Source organism: Nansenia antarctica (genome assembly GCF_963989245.1).
Source record: "Nansenia antarctica genome assembly, chromosome: 10".
Classification (NCBI taxonomy): domain Eukaryota; kingdom Metazoa; phylum Chordata; class Actinopteri; order Argentiniformes; family Microstomatidae; genus Nansenia; species Nansenia antarctica.
In genome coordinates, this window is record NC_137680.1 from 9,671,116 (window position 1) to 9,689,078 (window position 17,963).

Sequence of the window (17,963 nt, forward strand, 5' to 3'; positions counted from 1 at the left end):
AAATACACATGAAATGGATTTTGGATAAACTTCCTCTTTAAATACATATAGAAGGAATTTAAACTAGCCCAAAACAGAGTGCGGAGAATAACAGTGCCGAAGCTATGCTGTTTACTGAGTATAAGGGTTTTAGGGTCAAGTCAGTAAGTCAAGTCTGACCTGTATCTCGTGGCGGGTCAGGAACACGCTGCTCTGGAGGAAGCCCTGAGGCCGATCCCAGGTGCCCTCCAGTCTCTGCAGGTGGAAGTAGTAGGAGGTCCCATCATCATTCTTGGTTCTCAGCCAGGGGCTCCTGTTGTCTCCTGAAGCCCCAACACATCAACAGACCAGCAGGGTTGGTGTTACTACTTGAGGTTCTAGAAGCAGCTTGCACAGAGAGTGTTCTTCACATTTGTTCCTAGTGTGGGCCGCAGTGTGTTTAGTCCCAGCAAAGCACTGAAACACACCGCATTCAACTACTCAATGTCTTAAAAGGGATATCAACAGCCGTATCACGATAAGGCCCAATGTTGCATATAGGCAACAATGTATTTAAACACCTGGTAAAATGTCTGTACATGATCAATTCACGAAAGGAAACTACGGCCTGTCCCATTACTTAACCCGTTTCCGGGTTACGACGAATGTTTGTTTTGCTGCTGCTGCTGGACAGCGCTAGAATCTTAAAAACTGCTATCTATACTAAACTCTATTGAGAAAGCATTTCCTATAAATAAATAGCTTTCCTATCCTATATAACATCGGGACCTCGTTCCGCCGAATCCGACGCCGGGAGGCTAAATCGGGATTACCAGCGTTATTAGTTAGCTGCCGCGGCTAACCAGCTAGCCATCTTTACACTTTTTAAACGGACTTTTTTCTATTGGGATACCTCCACGAACTACTAACTACAATAAATAGCTTTCCTATCCTATATAACATCGGGACCTCGTTCCACCGAATCCGACGCCGGGAGGCTGAATCGGGATTACCAACGTTATTAGTTAGCTACCGCGGCTAACCAGCTAGCCACCTCTACACTTTTTAAACGGACTTTTTTCTATCGGGATACCTCCCCGAACTACTAACTACCCCCACTAGACCACCACTACCCCTACTAGACCACCACTACCCCGACTAGACCACTACTACCCCTACTTGACCACCACTACCCCTCTACTAGACCACCACTACCCCCACTAGACCAACACTACCCCTACTACTACCTCTACTAGACCATCACTACCCCTACTAGAACCTTATACACTTTTATATCACATATCTCTGAAACACTGATTGATCACTATCAAATTGTTTTTCTCTCTCTCTGCAAATAACACCATTTTTCTCTTTCATGGCCTGCCAGCGCTGCCTGGAGCTTAGCTTCCAGGTTGAGGAGATGAAGGGTCGAATCTCGAATCTACACCATATAATAATTACAGACATAGAAAGCACACAAACCACAACATCAACATCAAAGTCTCCACCTGTAAGCCCAATTCCAGGTGTAACTCACACTGCCCCTATATCACCAGAGACTTGGATCACCGTCAGGAAGAGGAGTCGTACCCACGACTCCTCTGGCGCCAACCCCCATGAGGCCCTCCTGCTGCGGAACAGCTTCGAGGCGCTGCAGAGCCACCAGTCCACACCGAAGCCGAAGAGAGCCAGGGCCTGCACCCCCACCCCCAGAGACCACACGCCTGACCCCGCCCCCGCCCCTAGAGACCACACGCCTGGCCCCGCCCCCGCCCCTAGAGGCCACACGCCTGGCCCCGCCCCCGCCCCTAGAGACCACACGCATGGCCCCGCCCCCGCCCCTAGAGACCACACGCATGGCCCCGCCCCCGCCCCTAGAGACCACACGCCTGTCACCACCCCCGCCCCAGAGACCACATGCCTGGCCCCGCCCCCGCCCCAGAGACCACACGCCCCCCCTCTCTCTCTCCCCCTCTCCCACCCTGGGCCCCCTACAGGTCCATCACGCCACCGGCAGAGGAGACTACAGTTCGCGTCTCCTCCCCCCCCCGCACCCGCTCTTCTCCCCCCCCCCCCCCCCCTCTGTGCTTGTAATAGGCTCGTCCATGGTCCGCCATGTTGTAGTCCCGAAGGCCAAAACCCACTGCATCCCAGGTGCCAAGGTGAGGGACATCGCCATGGCAGTCCCGATGCTGATGAAGGATGCCCCCCCCCAGGTCACCTCCGTCATCGTCCACGTGGGTGCCAACGACATCGGACGGGAGAGGTCGGAGGAGCTGAAGGTCGACTTCCGAGCCCTCATCGCCACCGTCAGGGGCACAGGTAAGACCTGCATCATCTCGGGCCCCTTCCCGAGTCCCAGGTATGGCGACACCAAATACAGTAGAATTCGAAGTCTTCACCTTTGGCTACAGGGATACTGCTGTCTTATGCAAATCCCATTTATAGACAATTTCACCACGTTCTTTAACCGTAGTGAGCTGTTTGCGAGAGATAGATTTCACCCAAACAGGTATGGTGCCCGCCTGCTGTCGATGTCCATGGACCTCGCTGTCCGATGTCATTGGCCGGTGCCCTGTCAACGCTGATGTGGGATGAGTCCGATCCATTCCTCTAACACCAAACATGCCATCCAGACTATTGTCTCCCATCGGACTCCCTCCACCACAAATAAGGCAATACATGGCGCAAATTTGAGAAATCTATTACCCATTTCATTAAGTATGCCCACGAGTCAGCCCCAGTGTCAAAATGACATCTCCATGGCAATTTTGAATATCAGGTCCCTATCTAACAAAAAAACATTTATCATAAATGAGCTCATTTGTGATAGAAAACTCGACTGCATGCTACTCACAGAAACCTGGCTAGATACAAATGGAGCAGCAGCCCTTATTGAGGCATCTCCCCCCAACTACAGTTTTTTCCAATCAATCAGAAATGGAAAAAAGGGGGGAGGAACAGCTACCATAGCTTCAAATAACCTAAACTGCAGGAGCATATCCTTTGATATATTCTCCTCCTTTGAATATCATGCCACAGTTATGGCATGCCAACCACCTATTCTTACGGTAACTGTATACAGGCCGCCGAAACCAGCCCCTACCTTCCTACCTGACTTCTCTGAGTTCCTATCCATTATCCATCCCAACTATGATAGGATTATTATCACTGGTGATTTTAACTTTCATGTTGATAATGAGGCTGACTTGAGGGCTAGGGAATTTATTGACCTCTTGGAATCCATGGATTTTGTCCAACATGTCAATGAACCCACCCACAATCATGGCCATACCCTTGATCTTGTGATTACAAAGGGTCTTGAGGTCTCAATATCAGGTATCAGCGACCTGGCCCTCTCTGACCATTTCTGTATTTTCTTTACCATTGTAACACATAAAGCTGAAAGCAATGCTGAACGTGTTGTTAAAAAACGTTATCTTACCCCTGCAGTGGCTGAACATTTCAAAGCTTTAATGAACAGTAATCACACAACTCCCACGTTATGTGAAAACGACTTAGTAATTACCTTTAACAATAAAGTAAAAATGGCCCTAGACTCCCTGGCACCTACCAAACTAAAAAAGGTTGGAGCCAAGAGGAGAGCACCATGGCGAAACAGTGAAATAAATCTCTTAAAGAGAACATGTAGAAAAGCTGAGCGCAGATGGAGAAAGAGCAAACTACAGATTGATCAGAATACTTTTAAAGAACATCTATCTGCCTTTAACTTGGCAATGCGAAATGCTAGGAAAAATCACTTCTCAAAGATAATATCTACAAACAAGAATAACCCCAGGGTCTTGTTCTCGACAATTGATTGCCTTGTAAACCCTGCTCCTAGGACTCTAGACGGCGCAGCCTCTGTCACCAAATGCGAGGAATTTGCAGCCCACTTCAGGGATAAGATAACAAATATTAGAATGTGTATTACTCAGGAAAGACTAGGTTTGTGTAGCACCACAGATCCGCCACCACAGAACATGACTATGAGCATGTTCACCATGATTAGTACGGAAACACTAGGTAAAATTGTGTCACAGCTTAAACCGTCTACGTGTCCTCTTGACCCTATTCCTACCACCTTTTTTAAGGACATTTTTGAATCTGTGTCTGATGACATACTAGGCATTGTAAATCACTCCCTACTTAAAGGGATATTTCCTGCGGCGCTAAAAACTGCCCTGGTTAGACCCACCCTGAAGAAAAGTAACCTAGATCCTTCTGATCCAAAAAACTGTAGACCAATATCCAATCTTACTTTTCTAAGCAAAATTTTAGAAAAGGCAGCGTATAGACAGCTTCATGAATTCTTAGTCCTAAATAATAGGTATGACCCACTTCAGTCAGGTTTCCGATCATACCACAGCACAGAAACCGCTTTGCTTAAAGTAACTAATGACCTTAGGATAAATGCAGACTCGAAAAAACTCTCGATTCTTGTACTCTTAGACTTAAGTGCAGCCTTTGATACGGTAGACCACTCCATACTTATTGAGAGACTTGAAAACTGGGTTGGCCTCTCAGGTCCGGTCTTAAACTGGTTCAGGACCTACCTGGCTGACCGTGACTACTTTGTAGCCCTTGGTGACCATAAGTCAAAAAATTATAGCACAACCTGTGGAGTTCCCCAGGGGTCCATTTTAGGACCGTTGCTTTTTAGCCTATACATGCTACCCCTCAGTTCTGTTATCAAGAAGCATAGCGTTAACTACCACAGCTATGCTGACGACACTCAGCTTTATATCTCAGTAACTCCCAACGACTACAAGATGATCGACCACCTGATAGACTGTATTGCCGATATTAATATTTGGATGACACAAAACTTTCTCCAACTCAATCAAGAAAAAACAGAGGTATTGATCATTGGCGAGAAAACTGGGAGAGAGAAATTATCTGCACACTTGAAAACACTAGCTCTTAACACTAAGTGTCAGGCCAGGAATCTTGGTGTCATAATTGACCCAGATCTAAATTTTGAAACTCATATAAATAACACTATTAAAACATCCTTCTACCATCTAAGAAACATCACTAAGGTACAATCATTTCTCTCCCAGGCAGACACTGAAAAATTAATGCATGCGTTTGTTACTAGTAGGCTAGATTACTGTAATGCTCTCCTGACAGGTCTCCCCAAAAAAATGATAAATAGACTACAAATGGTTCAAAATGCTGCTGCTCGTGTCCTTACTAGGACCAAACGGAGAGCGCACATCACACCTGTCTTGAGATCACTACACTGGCTCCCTGTCAGTCATAGAATAGACTTCAAGATCCTTTTACTAGTTTATAAATCACTTCACTGTGATGCACCCAATTACATGGTGGACATGCTCATAAGATACACACCAGCTAGACCCTTACGGTCTAGTGGCACGGAACTTTTAATAGTGCCAGAGGCTAGGACAAAGAGATTTGGAGGATCAGCTTTTAGCATATATGCTCCTAGATTGTGGAACACCCTACCTGAGGGCCTGAGGTTGTCTAAAACTCAGGACATTTTTAAGCGTGACCTCAAAACCTACTTATTCAATGTCGCCTTTTGATACTACGGGAGACATTGGACATTATAGAACTAGGATCACTAGGCCACTACACCATACTCGTGTTTTTGAGATTTGTATTGACAGGAAAATGGACCCGGGTGCTGATGAGGCACTGTCAGCTCCAAATAGCACCTAGAGCAGTACTGGAACCGGTACAAGAGTGTACCAGGACCACCATCAGGTTGTATTGCTGTCATCTTTACTGTCTCTATTGTGTTGTTGCATTATAACTGTGCTTAAGTTTCTCTTTTGGCAGGACCTGTGACCATACTGGATGCAGAACGATGCAAATACAACACAAAATTTATGGACAGTGTGTACGCCGATAATATGCAAGGAATTTTTCCTGGATACATGGTGTACAGGTTTTTGCCCTTGCTTGCTTGCTTTGTGCCGGTGGTCCTAGCCTCCCCTGGGGGACCGCTGGGTACTGGTAAGCAAACTGGCTAGTAGTCGCTCTATTGGTAGAGGGCTGCAAGGGAATTTTTTCCTGGCTACATAGTATACAGGTTTTTTACTTTTGCCTGCTCGCGGCTCTGTCAGTATTGATTGATTGATTGACTGATTGACTGAACATTTTCATTGTGTGAAGCGCATTGAGTTGCATCTTGTAAGAAATGCGCTATACAAATAAAATTTGATTTGATTTGATTTGATTACTTATGCAGACACTTATTCATGTCTTTTTTGCATTAAAAAGCCAGAGAAGTTGATGAATGCTAGGGATGTGCGTAACTCGATTAATCAGTGGGTGGTATGAACGATTAATAGATTTTTCGATGTGTGCCAACATTCACAGACAGCCATGGATCATCGTCAAGAAATCACTTAATATCTTTAACGCAAAAAAACCCACCTTTAACAGTGAACAATCTAATTTGTTCTGGTATTAATCCTCATGAATTTCTTCTTCTGAATACTTAAGCTAACATAACAATAATGCAGAACAGAAAAAAGGCAAATAACCCATTATGTATAGCTGTCCAGCCATTTCGAATTACAATGTTTACCTGTGGTCTAGCTATAGCCTACCCGATATCAAAACGGCCAATTACACACAAACAATTATAAAGATTAAATGGAATTTGTGGTAATAGCTACTCAGGTCAGTTTTGGCTATGTGAACGGACTCAGCATGCATCTATTCGAGAGGTGAAGTGCTGGTTTTTCAAATTGGAACCGTGTACTCATGTCAGCAGCATATCTTTAGCCACCATGTTGGCAATTAGGGCAGTAGTTTTTTTAGCTGCGGGTTCTGTCACATGCCTCACCTTCTCAATTATCTTCCATTTCTGTTTAAATTCAAAACCCGAAAGAGTCCGGTAAAATTTCGGAGAGACTATACTTACCCATGTTAGTGTCATAGGGAGACTGAGGGGAGAGAGAGATGGACAGAGAAATATCGGTCTTAATGATTTATTGTACGCGGGGCAGAGCTTTTCTTTTTATTGATTAGAAAGAAACTAATTCATAGGGGGCAACTTTTTTCCCGTCTCCCTCTTCTATACCCTCTCTCTCGCTCTGTGGGTGAACGGCGCATGTTTTTTACCTGTTCTCCAGCTGTATTCCTGGTGGTGATTTGCAGGAATATTTGACATTTTTACAAAGCGACCTGTGTGTCTTATCGTCATTGTTATGATTGAATATGTTTGTGATTATGACATGTATATTTGAATAGCAAGTGGCAGCTGACAGACTGAGTTTTGCGATCCATGAGAAGATAATTTTATATGAAATGTCAGATATGGATAAGGCCTATCTCACATAATATCAAATTGCTCGAATTTCAGTCGGCTGTAGGATAAGCTATGAGCCTATCTGCATTGAATAAGACATGTAAAGGCTATCTCAGGTAATGACCATGAGATATTAATTGTTAGTCCGTTGTTGCCGATAGGGCTTCGCTTACGATAGCATCGTTGACGTGGAGCCATGGTAAGATAATTTTGGTCTACCCACATATCCCACACTGGACACGATTGTCTATTGTTATTGTTAGCCTATTCCAACAGCACTCTGTAAGAGAAGGGTCCAGCTGCGGCCTCTGCTCTGTAAACTAACTTACACAACGCACAGTTGAATGACGTCAGACTCTCGTCCCGTTCCACACTCATAAGTCATAAATAATAATAATTACTGAACTATATATGCTTGTGTATTGTGTATATAGTTTTTCTGTGCATGATTAATACAAAAACAACTACTAGTGCTACAGAACCGACATTAGTTCTGTCCGTTAATTTGCTTGATACTCAAGTCAAACTTTGGCCCTATTTGATTGTGACCTACAGAGTAACCTTACTGAGAGGCTTTCATTCTAACACACTAATACAGTACCAATGGACTTGAACGTATTAGACGAACACAGACCTCCCATGCCTTTGGCTCTGAGAAGGGCACTGAGTTCCGCCTGATAGCCACCGGCACACTCTGCCACCAGGCTCCGCAGCGCCACCTCTGGTAGACGCAGAACGCGCAGTGTCTGGGACGCCTTGCCCTCCTTCACCGCCTGGTTGACTGCCGCCATGCCTAGGGACACTGGCAGGGGGAAACACACATCACGCACACAGCCTGTCACAATGTGGTCTCCTTTTCTAGAAATAACTGGTATAATATATCTGACGGCTACAGATTCACGCTGTGGAGATAATATGCTGACTCACTCTTTAGGGCTCTCTGAGTGTCCTGATTGGCTCTTCTGACGCCCTCCTGGATGTCAGCCAGCCACAACTCAGCTCCTGGGTCACGGCTCACCTAAATAAGATAGAACAGGACACGGCATTGTTGACATCCCCTCTTTTGGCTTCAAATGGTTTCATCAAAGGCTGCACAGATTTAAGCTTGTTTCCTTCTTGCCTCCTATTAAAAGACTCTCTAAAAAGGCACAGCTGTTCTGCTGTTCAATCATTTCAAATTATGATATGATTATATAACCATATATTGTTTTAGCAATAACCATAGTAGTACTGTCATACCCTATCATAACCCAAAATATAAGGCTGTTTGACTTTCTTTTTATAAAAAAATGTCATTGTAAACCAACAGCATGCTTTAAAATGTGTAGTTCAATGTCATGGTCCCGGCATCTAGAGGCCTGTTGACGAATTTGAGAGCGGTCACTTTTTTCAAGTACCATTTCCCAATTGCACAACTGCACCTTTAAAAGGCCCACTGATGTGACTTTGATTTCCATATCAAATCATTTCTGGGTAAATGTTATGTTACATACTTCATTTGTTTAGAATTAAAATGCTCAAAATGAAGCAAGACGTAACATATTTATCATAATTTGAAACAGATTACAGGTTGACTGGGTGTGACGCTAAGATTTTTGATTGACAGTTCATCTTGTGAGCCTTTCATTCCTAAGTTAAATGATTATCTTTTAGCTGAATCTAATGGTGACTAATTTGTTAGCAGTCTACAGTGCCTCTTATATGGATTTATGCAGCCATTCTGTTTGTAGGTGGAAGCTATTACATTTTTGGCAAGTTACTTTAAAGCTAGCTTCGTAATATTCTTAGCAACTCCACTAAATTAGCAAACAGGTTGTTTTTTGAGCTTGCAAAATACAACACTGTACAAGATCTAACTTTAGCTCCACAATTTCTTTGCATTCTGAACTGTTATGCTGCATTTTACTTAATAAATGGCCACTTTCATCTAGTCTGAGCTGTTATCTGTCCCTGCCTGGGGCTGACACTGTACATTGTTAGTACTGGCTGAAATGGGAGGGATGCAAAATATAGTGTTTCCTCTACATGCATTTCATCGTGGCGGGCCGCCACGATGGAATTTCCTCCGCCACCATTCAGATTTCTCAAAAAAAAAAAAAAAAAAAAAATCTCAAAAAAAAAAAAAAAAAAAGGAACATTTTAGCTGATTAAAATATATCTGATCCTAGATCAGCGCTATAATGGATGTTGACTAAAAGTGCACCTAAATCCACGCCCATCTCTCTCTAACCGCTGATCCAAAATCAGATTAATGACATTCAGTTGACGACGTGACACAAGGGCTCCTGATTGGTCTAAATGTGAACTGTGGTATTATTGTTATTGTGTACAGGCCACCGTAGTGACATCCGGGGGGTATTCCATCAACATCGCTAAAGGGAAAATCCAGGTTTAGTCTGATAAATCTCGCGAGAGTTCTTACAAATATCCAGGCATATTCTGATAGGTCTCGCGAGAGTTATCAAAAATAAGCCAGGATTTTCCTTTAGCGACGTTGATGGAATACCCCCCAGGTCAGGTGGGCAGGTTACGACGAGACAACAAGAGACCGGTATTGTAGAGCTTACAGAGCGAGTTAAAATAAAGACACTTACATTGAAATACAGAAGGACTCACGTGTATGTTTAATAGAATAACACGACATGGTGTCAGAAGTCCTGTAAGTGAGTGTTAAGAGTTAGATCGGCCGACAAGTGTCATTTGAGCTCGTGACGGTGAGAAGGGAGAAGAAAAGATGGATGCTAATGCTAACGTGGGAGCAGCTGCAGTCCAGAGAACGGCGCCAGTTTCAAGTGCTACGTTAGCAGACATTAGCAAGTCAAAAAACGATTCTTATGTGCCGTCACTTTAGCAACGACACAGTATTGTCAAGGGGAAAAGAAGGGGAGACGATTTTTTTATTGACAACGGAATTACATGCTGGAAAAACATGCAGCTAAAATTCAGGGAACATTTGGACAATAAGAGACACACGGGAGAAGTACGGGAAAACAGGGCTCATGTGGGTCTCATCAAAGGTAAGAGTTTGTTTTCTTTAACTCAGCTGATACTCAGCTGTTTACCGAATGCTCCATCTGACTGTGATTTTACTTCTGTAATGTGGTGGGTTGACATAATTCACGCACGGAACTATAGGTTGAGACTATTGTTCCGTCCGTAGTACCCAAGTTGTTTAGACTGTTCTATTTACTGCTTGAGTGTGTTGTTGACAATCGTTCATGTCCTTCATTAAACGTTTAGCTTTGTCATTTGATACGCCGCCTACGACTACCATCTCTCTGCACTACAGTAAACAGTTAATCAGTAACGTTAGCCGCTTTTGTGCTCATGTAGGCCTACTTCGTATTATATTATAGCTGATGATCTTTGTGTGTGTATGTGACTGTCAGTCACAAGTTTATATTCTGTATATTCATAATTTTTTTTTTTTGGCCATCCTCTAGTTTTGGCTGTGATTAGAAAAAAAAAAAAAAAAAACGTTGTTTTGAGCGCGCGTGCGCGTTTCATGCGCGTGCACGCGAAAAAAATCGCGCAGTTTATTTTATTGTTTTACTACACAGAACACATATCCTATTTGAGTATAACATGAGCCGGTTGTTGTGATGGATCCAAAGTCTCTTAAATGACACCCATCAAAAACAAAGCAAGCAGAGATGCGGCTCACTCCTGGTTCAAGTGTCTCTTTAGCTTGTCAAACTGTACCTCAGCCTTGCACTTCCTGGCGTTGGTTAGCACGTGATGGTAGTGGCGGGCATTGATTGGCTCGACGTCCCCTAGGCCACTGGAGGGCAGCAGCAGCGCAGCCAGAGTCTTCTGGGGGTCATCGCAGCACAAGGCCTGATTGATCAGCCCGATGGTGAGGATCTCTGAGGTCCAGCAGAGAGAAAGGTATGTTAACTGTTCAAAATAGCTACACTAACTTTACTAACCATTACAACAGGTTGATTCCCTGACACGTACGGTCATGCTCCACCTGAGCTGCGGCGTTCACAGAGTTAAGTCCTCCCTGAAGCTGGTTCCACGTCAGCAGGACTCTCCCTGCCTTCCTCTTCAAGTCATCCAGCTCCTCAAAGTACCTAAGTGTGGCACAGCACACCCCTTGTTGATACATGACAGCTTATACACTCATATTCTCACATCGTCATATACTGAGCCCCTTTCTCCCTTGAAAAACACTAACACATTTTCACAGCATCACGCATTGCTGTGCCTCTCCCTCACACAAACACACTCACAGCCTCTCATATTGCCCTCCCTCCCACACACTTCTGGGACATCTAGAGTGGACACGAACACACACACCTTTGGACCAAGCTGTCATCTATGTCAGATAACCCAGCGGCTGGGCTGACCAGGGTGACACAGAAAGCCCCCGTGTCTTTGGCCTCCACAGCCTGGTTGATGAGAGCCACAGAAGAGAGCATCTCCACCGCCACATACAGCTCTTCCTGCTGCAGCACTCCCTGCAGGAACAGAGGAACCATTTTTGAAGAATGCATCTTCCTCAAATTACTGTAATTGTATTTTCTACGACAGTAACCGATTTAATATGTTTTATAATATTGTTTGGAAGGTTGATGAAAGTAGAACATTTTTATAACTACATAAACCCTGATGTTTTAAGTTTATGATAAAATAGATTTCTACAACCGATTAAATAAAATAGTTATAATAAAAAAAGACATGACTCTTGAAAATGATTTTCTTATTTTTATGAAATCACACACACCTCAGGGCTTTGCTGCTGCAGTGAGGCCAGTTCGCTCTGGTACAGTGCAGAGGCAAAGGGGTAGACGTCAGGAAGTTGGGCTTCAGGGTTCATGAGCGCACGGGCCGTCTGTCTGGGATCCCCATGACACAGGGCCACGTTGATGGAGTTCACTGCTTCCTGCACTGTGTACCCGCACACGCACAAAGTTGAAATCCATCCGAAATGTAACATGTTACGAATAATTCAGCATTTAACAGTCTATTCATTGTAGTATCATAATCCCATTTCTGCCTTGCAATCTGCGGTTATCCTCACTTCTCTACTTCGGTTCTCAAACCCCGCTTCTTCAACATGCAAATAGCTGATATACCTTGGTAGCAGTTGGTAATGATGGCAAAGAAATGTGATGAATACAAATTTAACTTGAGCTTTTTTGAGTGCCCTGTTAGCATTTGGAGTCCCACCTCCATCTTTGAATCTCAGAGAGGCCAAGGTGAGACCAGGCAAATTCAAATGCATCAATTACTTGATTGATGTCTTGATTGAGTCTCTGTGACACTATAATACATGTCCCATACAGGCCAGACAACATATTTTTATATATACAGGTGTGTGTGCATAACTAACTTGTCAGTGAGCTCTGGGCCTCCGCGTTGGCCACACACACCCCCTCTTGCAGCTCATCCTCATCCAGAGGGTCCACACACCCCAGGTCCTGCCACAGGTCAGAGGGTAAATGTCAGTCATTGGTATGTGTATGTGTGTGTGTGTGTGTGTGTGTGTGTGTGTGTGTGTGTGTGTGTGTGTGAGAATGAGAGGCCATTGAAAAGCACTTTGGAATAAGGCGCAATATAAGTGCAGTCTATTTACAGGTGGTTGCAGTAAGCATATATGTATACTTAAGTAATGACATTGAAGCACTTGCCAACAGACACCAATAGCAAACACAAAGTCTATAATCAATACCAGACAGCGACAGCTCTCTTACGCTTGCGCAAATGATGTGACGGAACCTGTCAAGCCAATTGTTCCATTATTTTAGGGTACCCTAAAATAGGGGGACCATGTATAAAACTACGTGTTTATACAGTATATATTATATATAACACAAACACCATCAGATAAAAGCAGAGTCTGTACTTTAACATCATAATAATTGTTTGATTTAAAATAAAACATTTTGGAGTATAGAGTCAAAAGAAGAAGAAAAAAAGTGGTGGTGTGTTTTAAATGTCTAAACAGAAACCCCCAGGAGATGTGCATGTGAATCATGCGCTTACAGTATATAGTTGTGTGTGTGTGTGTGTTCTTTAAAGTGTTTGACAGGAGGGAGTGTGTATTTGTCTCTTACCAGGGCCTTCTGCTCACGGTCACTGGCCAGCTGTTCCAGGTACCAGGGCGCGTGGTCTCTATGGAGACCTCTGAGGGCCAGACAGGGGAGCTGGAGGCAGGAAAGGAGGACCAGGGGGTCCGCACACTCCAGAGCCTCGTCCACCTGCTCCACGGCCGCACGCACTGGAGAGGCAACGCAGCACAGTGACCACATGGATTTGGGCTTGGAGACATGCTGCTGCTCTGACCGGGCAGGGCAGGACCACTGAAGGGGTGCTCATAGGAATATGTAAATAGAAGTGGTGAAAAAAGGTCCACTTGATTCCTTTTAATAACCTTTAATGCTCATACTTCACTCAAACGCAGCATTAAAGATTATTGAACAGTCCTGAAGCTTTCATTTTTTTTTACCACTTCTGTCACAGATTTGGGTATGTTTGGTGTGTTTTTTTTTGCACCTACACACTACCATCTAGTGGACGATAGAGAGAGTGAGTGAGAGACAGAGAAGACGAGTGAGAGAAAGACAGAGAGGAAGACACAGAACGACAAGAAGAGAGAGAGAGAGAGAGAGAGAGAGAGAGAGAGAGAGAGAGAGAGAGAGAGAGTAAGAGAGAGAAACAGAAAGTGCAAGCCTACTCAATACTCACCGTTCACTTTGTTGATGTTTTTTTGAATCTCTTTCTGGCTCAAGTACTCCTCGTAGATGTCTTTTTCCTCTGTAGCGTGACGCTGGGTGTAGGCCATGGCAGCCTTCTGGGCCCGCGCCTGCTGCAGCATCTCCTGGTAGACAGCTGTCAGGTCCTGCTGCAGGTCAGCCAGCATGGCGTTGGGGTTACGCAGGGCCTGGCCGGTGCCCTCCGTGTGGCCCCTCTCCACCGCCTCGTTGATGGCTATGACCGCTGCGTGGACTGGAGAAGTGGGAGAGACGTGAAGTAACAGTTTTTTTTACCATGGACAGGGAGGACAAGATGCGGTGGACAAGAGGTGAAGACAGACATTGGGCCGGTTTCACAGACAAGGCTTAATCCTAATCCTAGACTAAAAAGCATCTTCAATGGAGATTTTACATTGAAAGTGTGATTTAGTCCAGGACTAGGCTTAAGCTTTGTCTTAGAAACCGGCCCATTATGAAATAAAGTGCTTTCTTAAGAAGTGCAACAGTATCAGATGAATTTGCATTTCCATGAACGTTAAAAGCACAACATGAGACAAAATGACAACAAAGGAAGACAATGTAGCACCACCTACCTGCAGCCTCATCTACAGAGAGTTCATTGGCCAAGATTCCCCCGATCTTACTGAAGGCAGGCATCTGGATGCCATATTTGTCCAGTTCCCGTTTCATGTTGTTGATCTCCTCCTCTGTGAGGAAAAAGGTAACAAAACATCCCATAATTTCCCCATTTCCATGACACTAAAGCTACAGCATATCACTTCAATTTGATACGGATTTAAAAACCATGGCCCAAATCGAGACACAGTTAAACCCAGGGATGCAAACCGGTGATGGCCCAAAAAGTTTTTTTGGGCATAAAACATGACAAAAAAATGTTTGGCGTGAAAACAAAGAACATTTATGAAAACTGTTGACCTATATATTTTGAGGTAAAAACAGCTCAAAGGTGACAAGTTTGCACCCCTGTAAAACCAAATAAAAAGCGTCAAACTCAACTGTGTGGAAATGAAAAACATTCTGTAAAAACAGAATATGATGTGTTTTCAGTAACTCAACTAACTAAGCAGAAACATACCAGTAAACTTGACCTTGCCACAGAGGTCATGGATTGGAGGGGCCAAACCCAGACGGAAGAGGTACATGCTGTAGGAGAAGAAACAAACGTACCATTTGTTTCACAGTGCAATTATGGGTTGTGATTGAATTTGGAGATGCTTGCATTTGAACGAGTCACAGTACACAGGTTTGTCCCTTGCAAAGCATTCTACTGCCTTTAGAGAAGACTGACCTGAGAGCATGTATGCAGTATACAGCACGGGGCATGTTCTTCTTGTCATAGATGTCTGTGGTCTCTGGCTGGAAGAGCTGACAAAAAAGGGAATGATTAGTCTTGGTTGATTCAGAAATTGACCATTGACCTCTACCCAGGGGCCATGTGAAAACGTAGAACTGGAGAACATTTTGATAACATGTAATTTGGTGTGTTTTGTACATAATTATGCCCAATGTGACTAGTGGTGTCACATTTCATAACTTTGATTGGAGGGACTTTTGATAACACAGCGACAAAGATAAAAGATCCTTTTATTGTACACACACAACCAAGGTTGGTGGAATTCCTATTCAGTACAGCATAGTGGGGAGCTCTACTGACATACAGCAAAGGAGACAATACAGGGTTAGGTGGAACTACTACCACATTGATAACAGCGAGTTCAACCCTTTCAGATTTACAAGGAGTGCCCAATCAATAAAATCATTTACCGTTGGCAGTCCCACCTCCACCATCGCACTGCGCCAATGGTTGATGTTGTCTGTGTGGCGAAACTGCAGTCCATTAGCCTGAGGGAAGAGTATGAGCTATTTGAGGAATTTGCATGATGACACTTCCTTGAGCTTTTCAAACATTGTCACTACCCTGAAATAAAGTACTATGCTTGCTGCAGAAAAACAAAATAAGCACTAGTAGTAGGAGTTTGACCGCAAACGCATTACATCTGAATACAAAAGCTAATGAAAAAAGACATGAAAGCTTATTATGGCATACATATTTTTAAATGTGTTAAATGTAGGGTAAATAGCAGACCTTGTAGCGCCCCTGGTCCAGGTCATAGATCTTTTTGAGGGGGACCATCTTGGGAGCGAAGCAGTGACCCAGCTTGGCCAGCAGCACCCCGTTCCTCAGTCCCTCTTCCAGCTCCACCGGGGCAGGCAGCTCCTCATGGAGACAGGCTTCCATCCACCTGTCAAGGGAGAGTGGAAATACCTCATTTGAGAAGATATTTTCTAGTTTTGCGGAAACATGGGTAACAAAAAAAAACGGAGAGGTTTTTAAAGCTGCACAGTTCTTAAAGTAAAAGTGAACATCCTTTGACACACATCCTTGCACACAACATTTAAAAATTACAACACATGAAATAGCTACGATCCGGTCAAACGGGTTAGATGTTCCTGTACTGTATATTGACCACTTACTCAGGCTGAAGCAGTTAGTGCTACACCCGTGTGTGTGTGTGTGTGTGTGTGTGTGTGTGTGTGTGTGTGTGTGTGTGTGTGTGTGTGTGTGTGTGTGTGTGCGTGAGTCTGTCTGTGTGTGTGTGTGTGTGTGTGTGTGTGTGTGTGTGTGTGTGTGTGTGTGTGTGTGTGTGTGTGTGTGTGTGTGTGTGTGTGTGTGTGTTTATGTGTGTGTGTGTGTGTGTGTGTGTGTGTGTGTGTGTGTGTGTGTGTCCGGGAAACAAGCCTAGATTCAGAAAATAATGTGATAACCGACCTCTTAGCCTCTTCCAGACGGCAGAGGTATTGGTAAACCACATTCTGAACGCGTTGTTCGTCCATCTCCTCAGCAGTCAAGCGCTCATCTGTGAAGTCAAGTGTCAATCATGCGTGTAGGTAGTTAAAATGGCTAGCTAAGATCTACGATGGCTTACTAACAGCTTAATAATAACAATACGTGAGCTTAGAATGATAAGGTTCTATCTCCGTTTAGGGCAGTTCAGAGATATTGAGCGTCAAAGTTTTTACATTCCATTATGTTTTGTGAGATGGAACCTTTGTATTTGATGAATTACTAACCCAAAAAAAAATCTACATTTTAAAAATAACACCACACAGGCATTAATAAACACCTAATGGATCAGATTATGTAAAAAACTAAATTTTGACCAAAAATGGAGATAGAATTCTAACGTCACGAATAACCAGATAGCATAGGTGGCAAACTTACAGCCTGAACGCGTTTGTCCGGCCGATTCTCCCATTTTTCCAGTGTGGTCTTTTTCTGGCAGCTTTGTGTTGTCAGTCAGTCCACTTCCTTGATCTCTTCTTGCTGTCAACTGCCTGGCGTCAAGCTGGCTTCTCTCGTACGAAAACACTGACCTCTTTCAAACAATGCTCTTCCTGCTCCCATGCAAAAACTATTTTAATGAGATAGTTGCTGTTGTATATGCATTACAAGTTTATACATTTCCTGAGACATACATCTCCAAGTAAGCCAAGTAAAACTAACTGCTGAATCTTTCTCGCCTGTATACGTCCAGTTCTGTTCCGTCAAATTTGAAATATCCCGCCAGCCTGTCGTTGGCTAATCGGACAGCCGCTTTGCATTGTGGTATATGCAGTTTACTTTCGAGAAATAAAACTTCAACACACCACGTGTTCACTATTAAAGCGTTCCGGGTGTTCACTTTTAATTAATAGCGTTTCACATGTTAGCAGAGTGTTTTAAAATAGTAATATCTAACAGTAAGAGATTATGTTTACTGCTTCGGTCTTTTTTATGTTGGCGTTTCTAAAAATAATAATTTAATTCTTTTTCACTTCCGGTTGAATGTTGCCATGGAAACGGAGTCACTCACGAGCTAGCTATATCGTTTCCCTGGCTGCATCACTACAGCTACAACCATGTTAAACATGTGCCGACTTTTTGTCTTTACTTTTTGTCTTTACTTTCTTGTCTCCAAGCTAGCTGTCAGAAGGTACCGGTAAAAGGTATTTCC

At 43.8% G+C, this 17,963-nt stretch overlaps 1 protein-coding gene across 1 annotated transcript in view; it reads right to left on the minus strand.

The window, feature by feature from the left end:
* Positions 1 to 17,225, minus strand: part of iqgap3 (IQ motif containing GTPase activating protein 3) — a gene marked incomplete at both ends in the record, with an annotated part of 42,310 nt that extends 25,085 nt beyond the window's left edge. Inside the window, 17 exons of the mRNA XM_080540058.1 lie at positions 160 to 302; positions 7,881 to 8,048; positions 8,174 to 8,264; positions 10,949 to 11,112; positions 11,207 to 11,322; positions 11,549 to 11,709; positions 11,976 to 12,139; positions 12,585 to 12,672; positions 13,309 to 13,472; positions 13,940 to 14,200; positions 14,541 to 14,654; positions 15,044 to 15,111; positions 15,257 to 15,333; positions 15,733 to 15,810; positions 16,055 to 16,211; positions 16,739 to 16,826; positions 17,192 to 17,225. Of these exons, the coding sequence (XP_080396184.1) occupies positions 160 to 302; positions 7,881 to 8,048; positions 8,174 to 8,264; positions 10,949 to 11,112; positions 11,207 to 11,322; positions 11,549 to 11,709; positions 11,976 to 12,139; positions 12,585 to 12,672; positions 13,309 to 13,472; positions 13,940 to 14,200; positions 14,541 to 14,654; positions 15,044 to 15,111; positions 15,257 to 15,333; positions 15,733 to 15,810; positions 16,055 to 16,211; positions 16,739 to 16,826; positions 17,192 to 17,225 (2,136 nt within the window). The remainder of the gene's footprint in view (positions 1 to 159; positions 303 to 7,880; positions 8,049 to 8,173; positions 8,265 to 10,948; positions 11,113 to 11,206; positions 11,323 to 11,548; positions 11,710 to 11,975; positions 12,140 to 12,584; positions 12,673 to 13,308; positions 13,473 to 13,939; positions 14,201 to 14,540; positions 14,655 to 15,043; positions 15,112 to 15,256; positions 15,334 to 15,732; positions 15,811 to 16,054; positions 16,212 to 16,738; positions 16,827 to 17,191) is intronic.
* Positions 17,226 to 17,963: the final 738 nt, after the last annotated feature.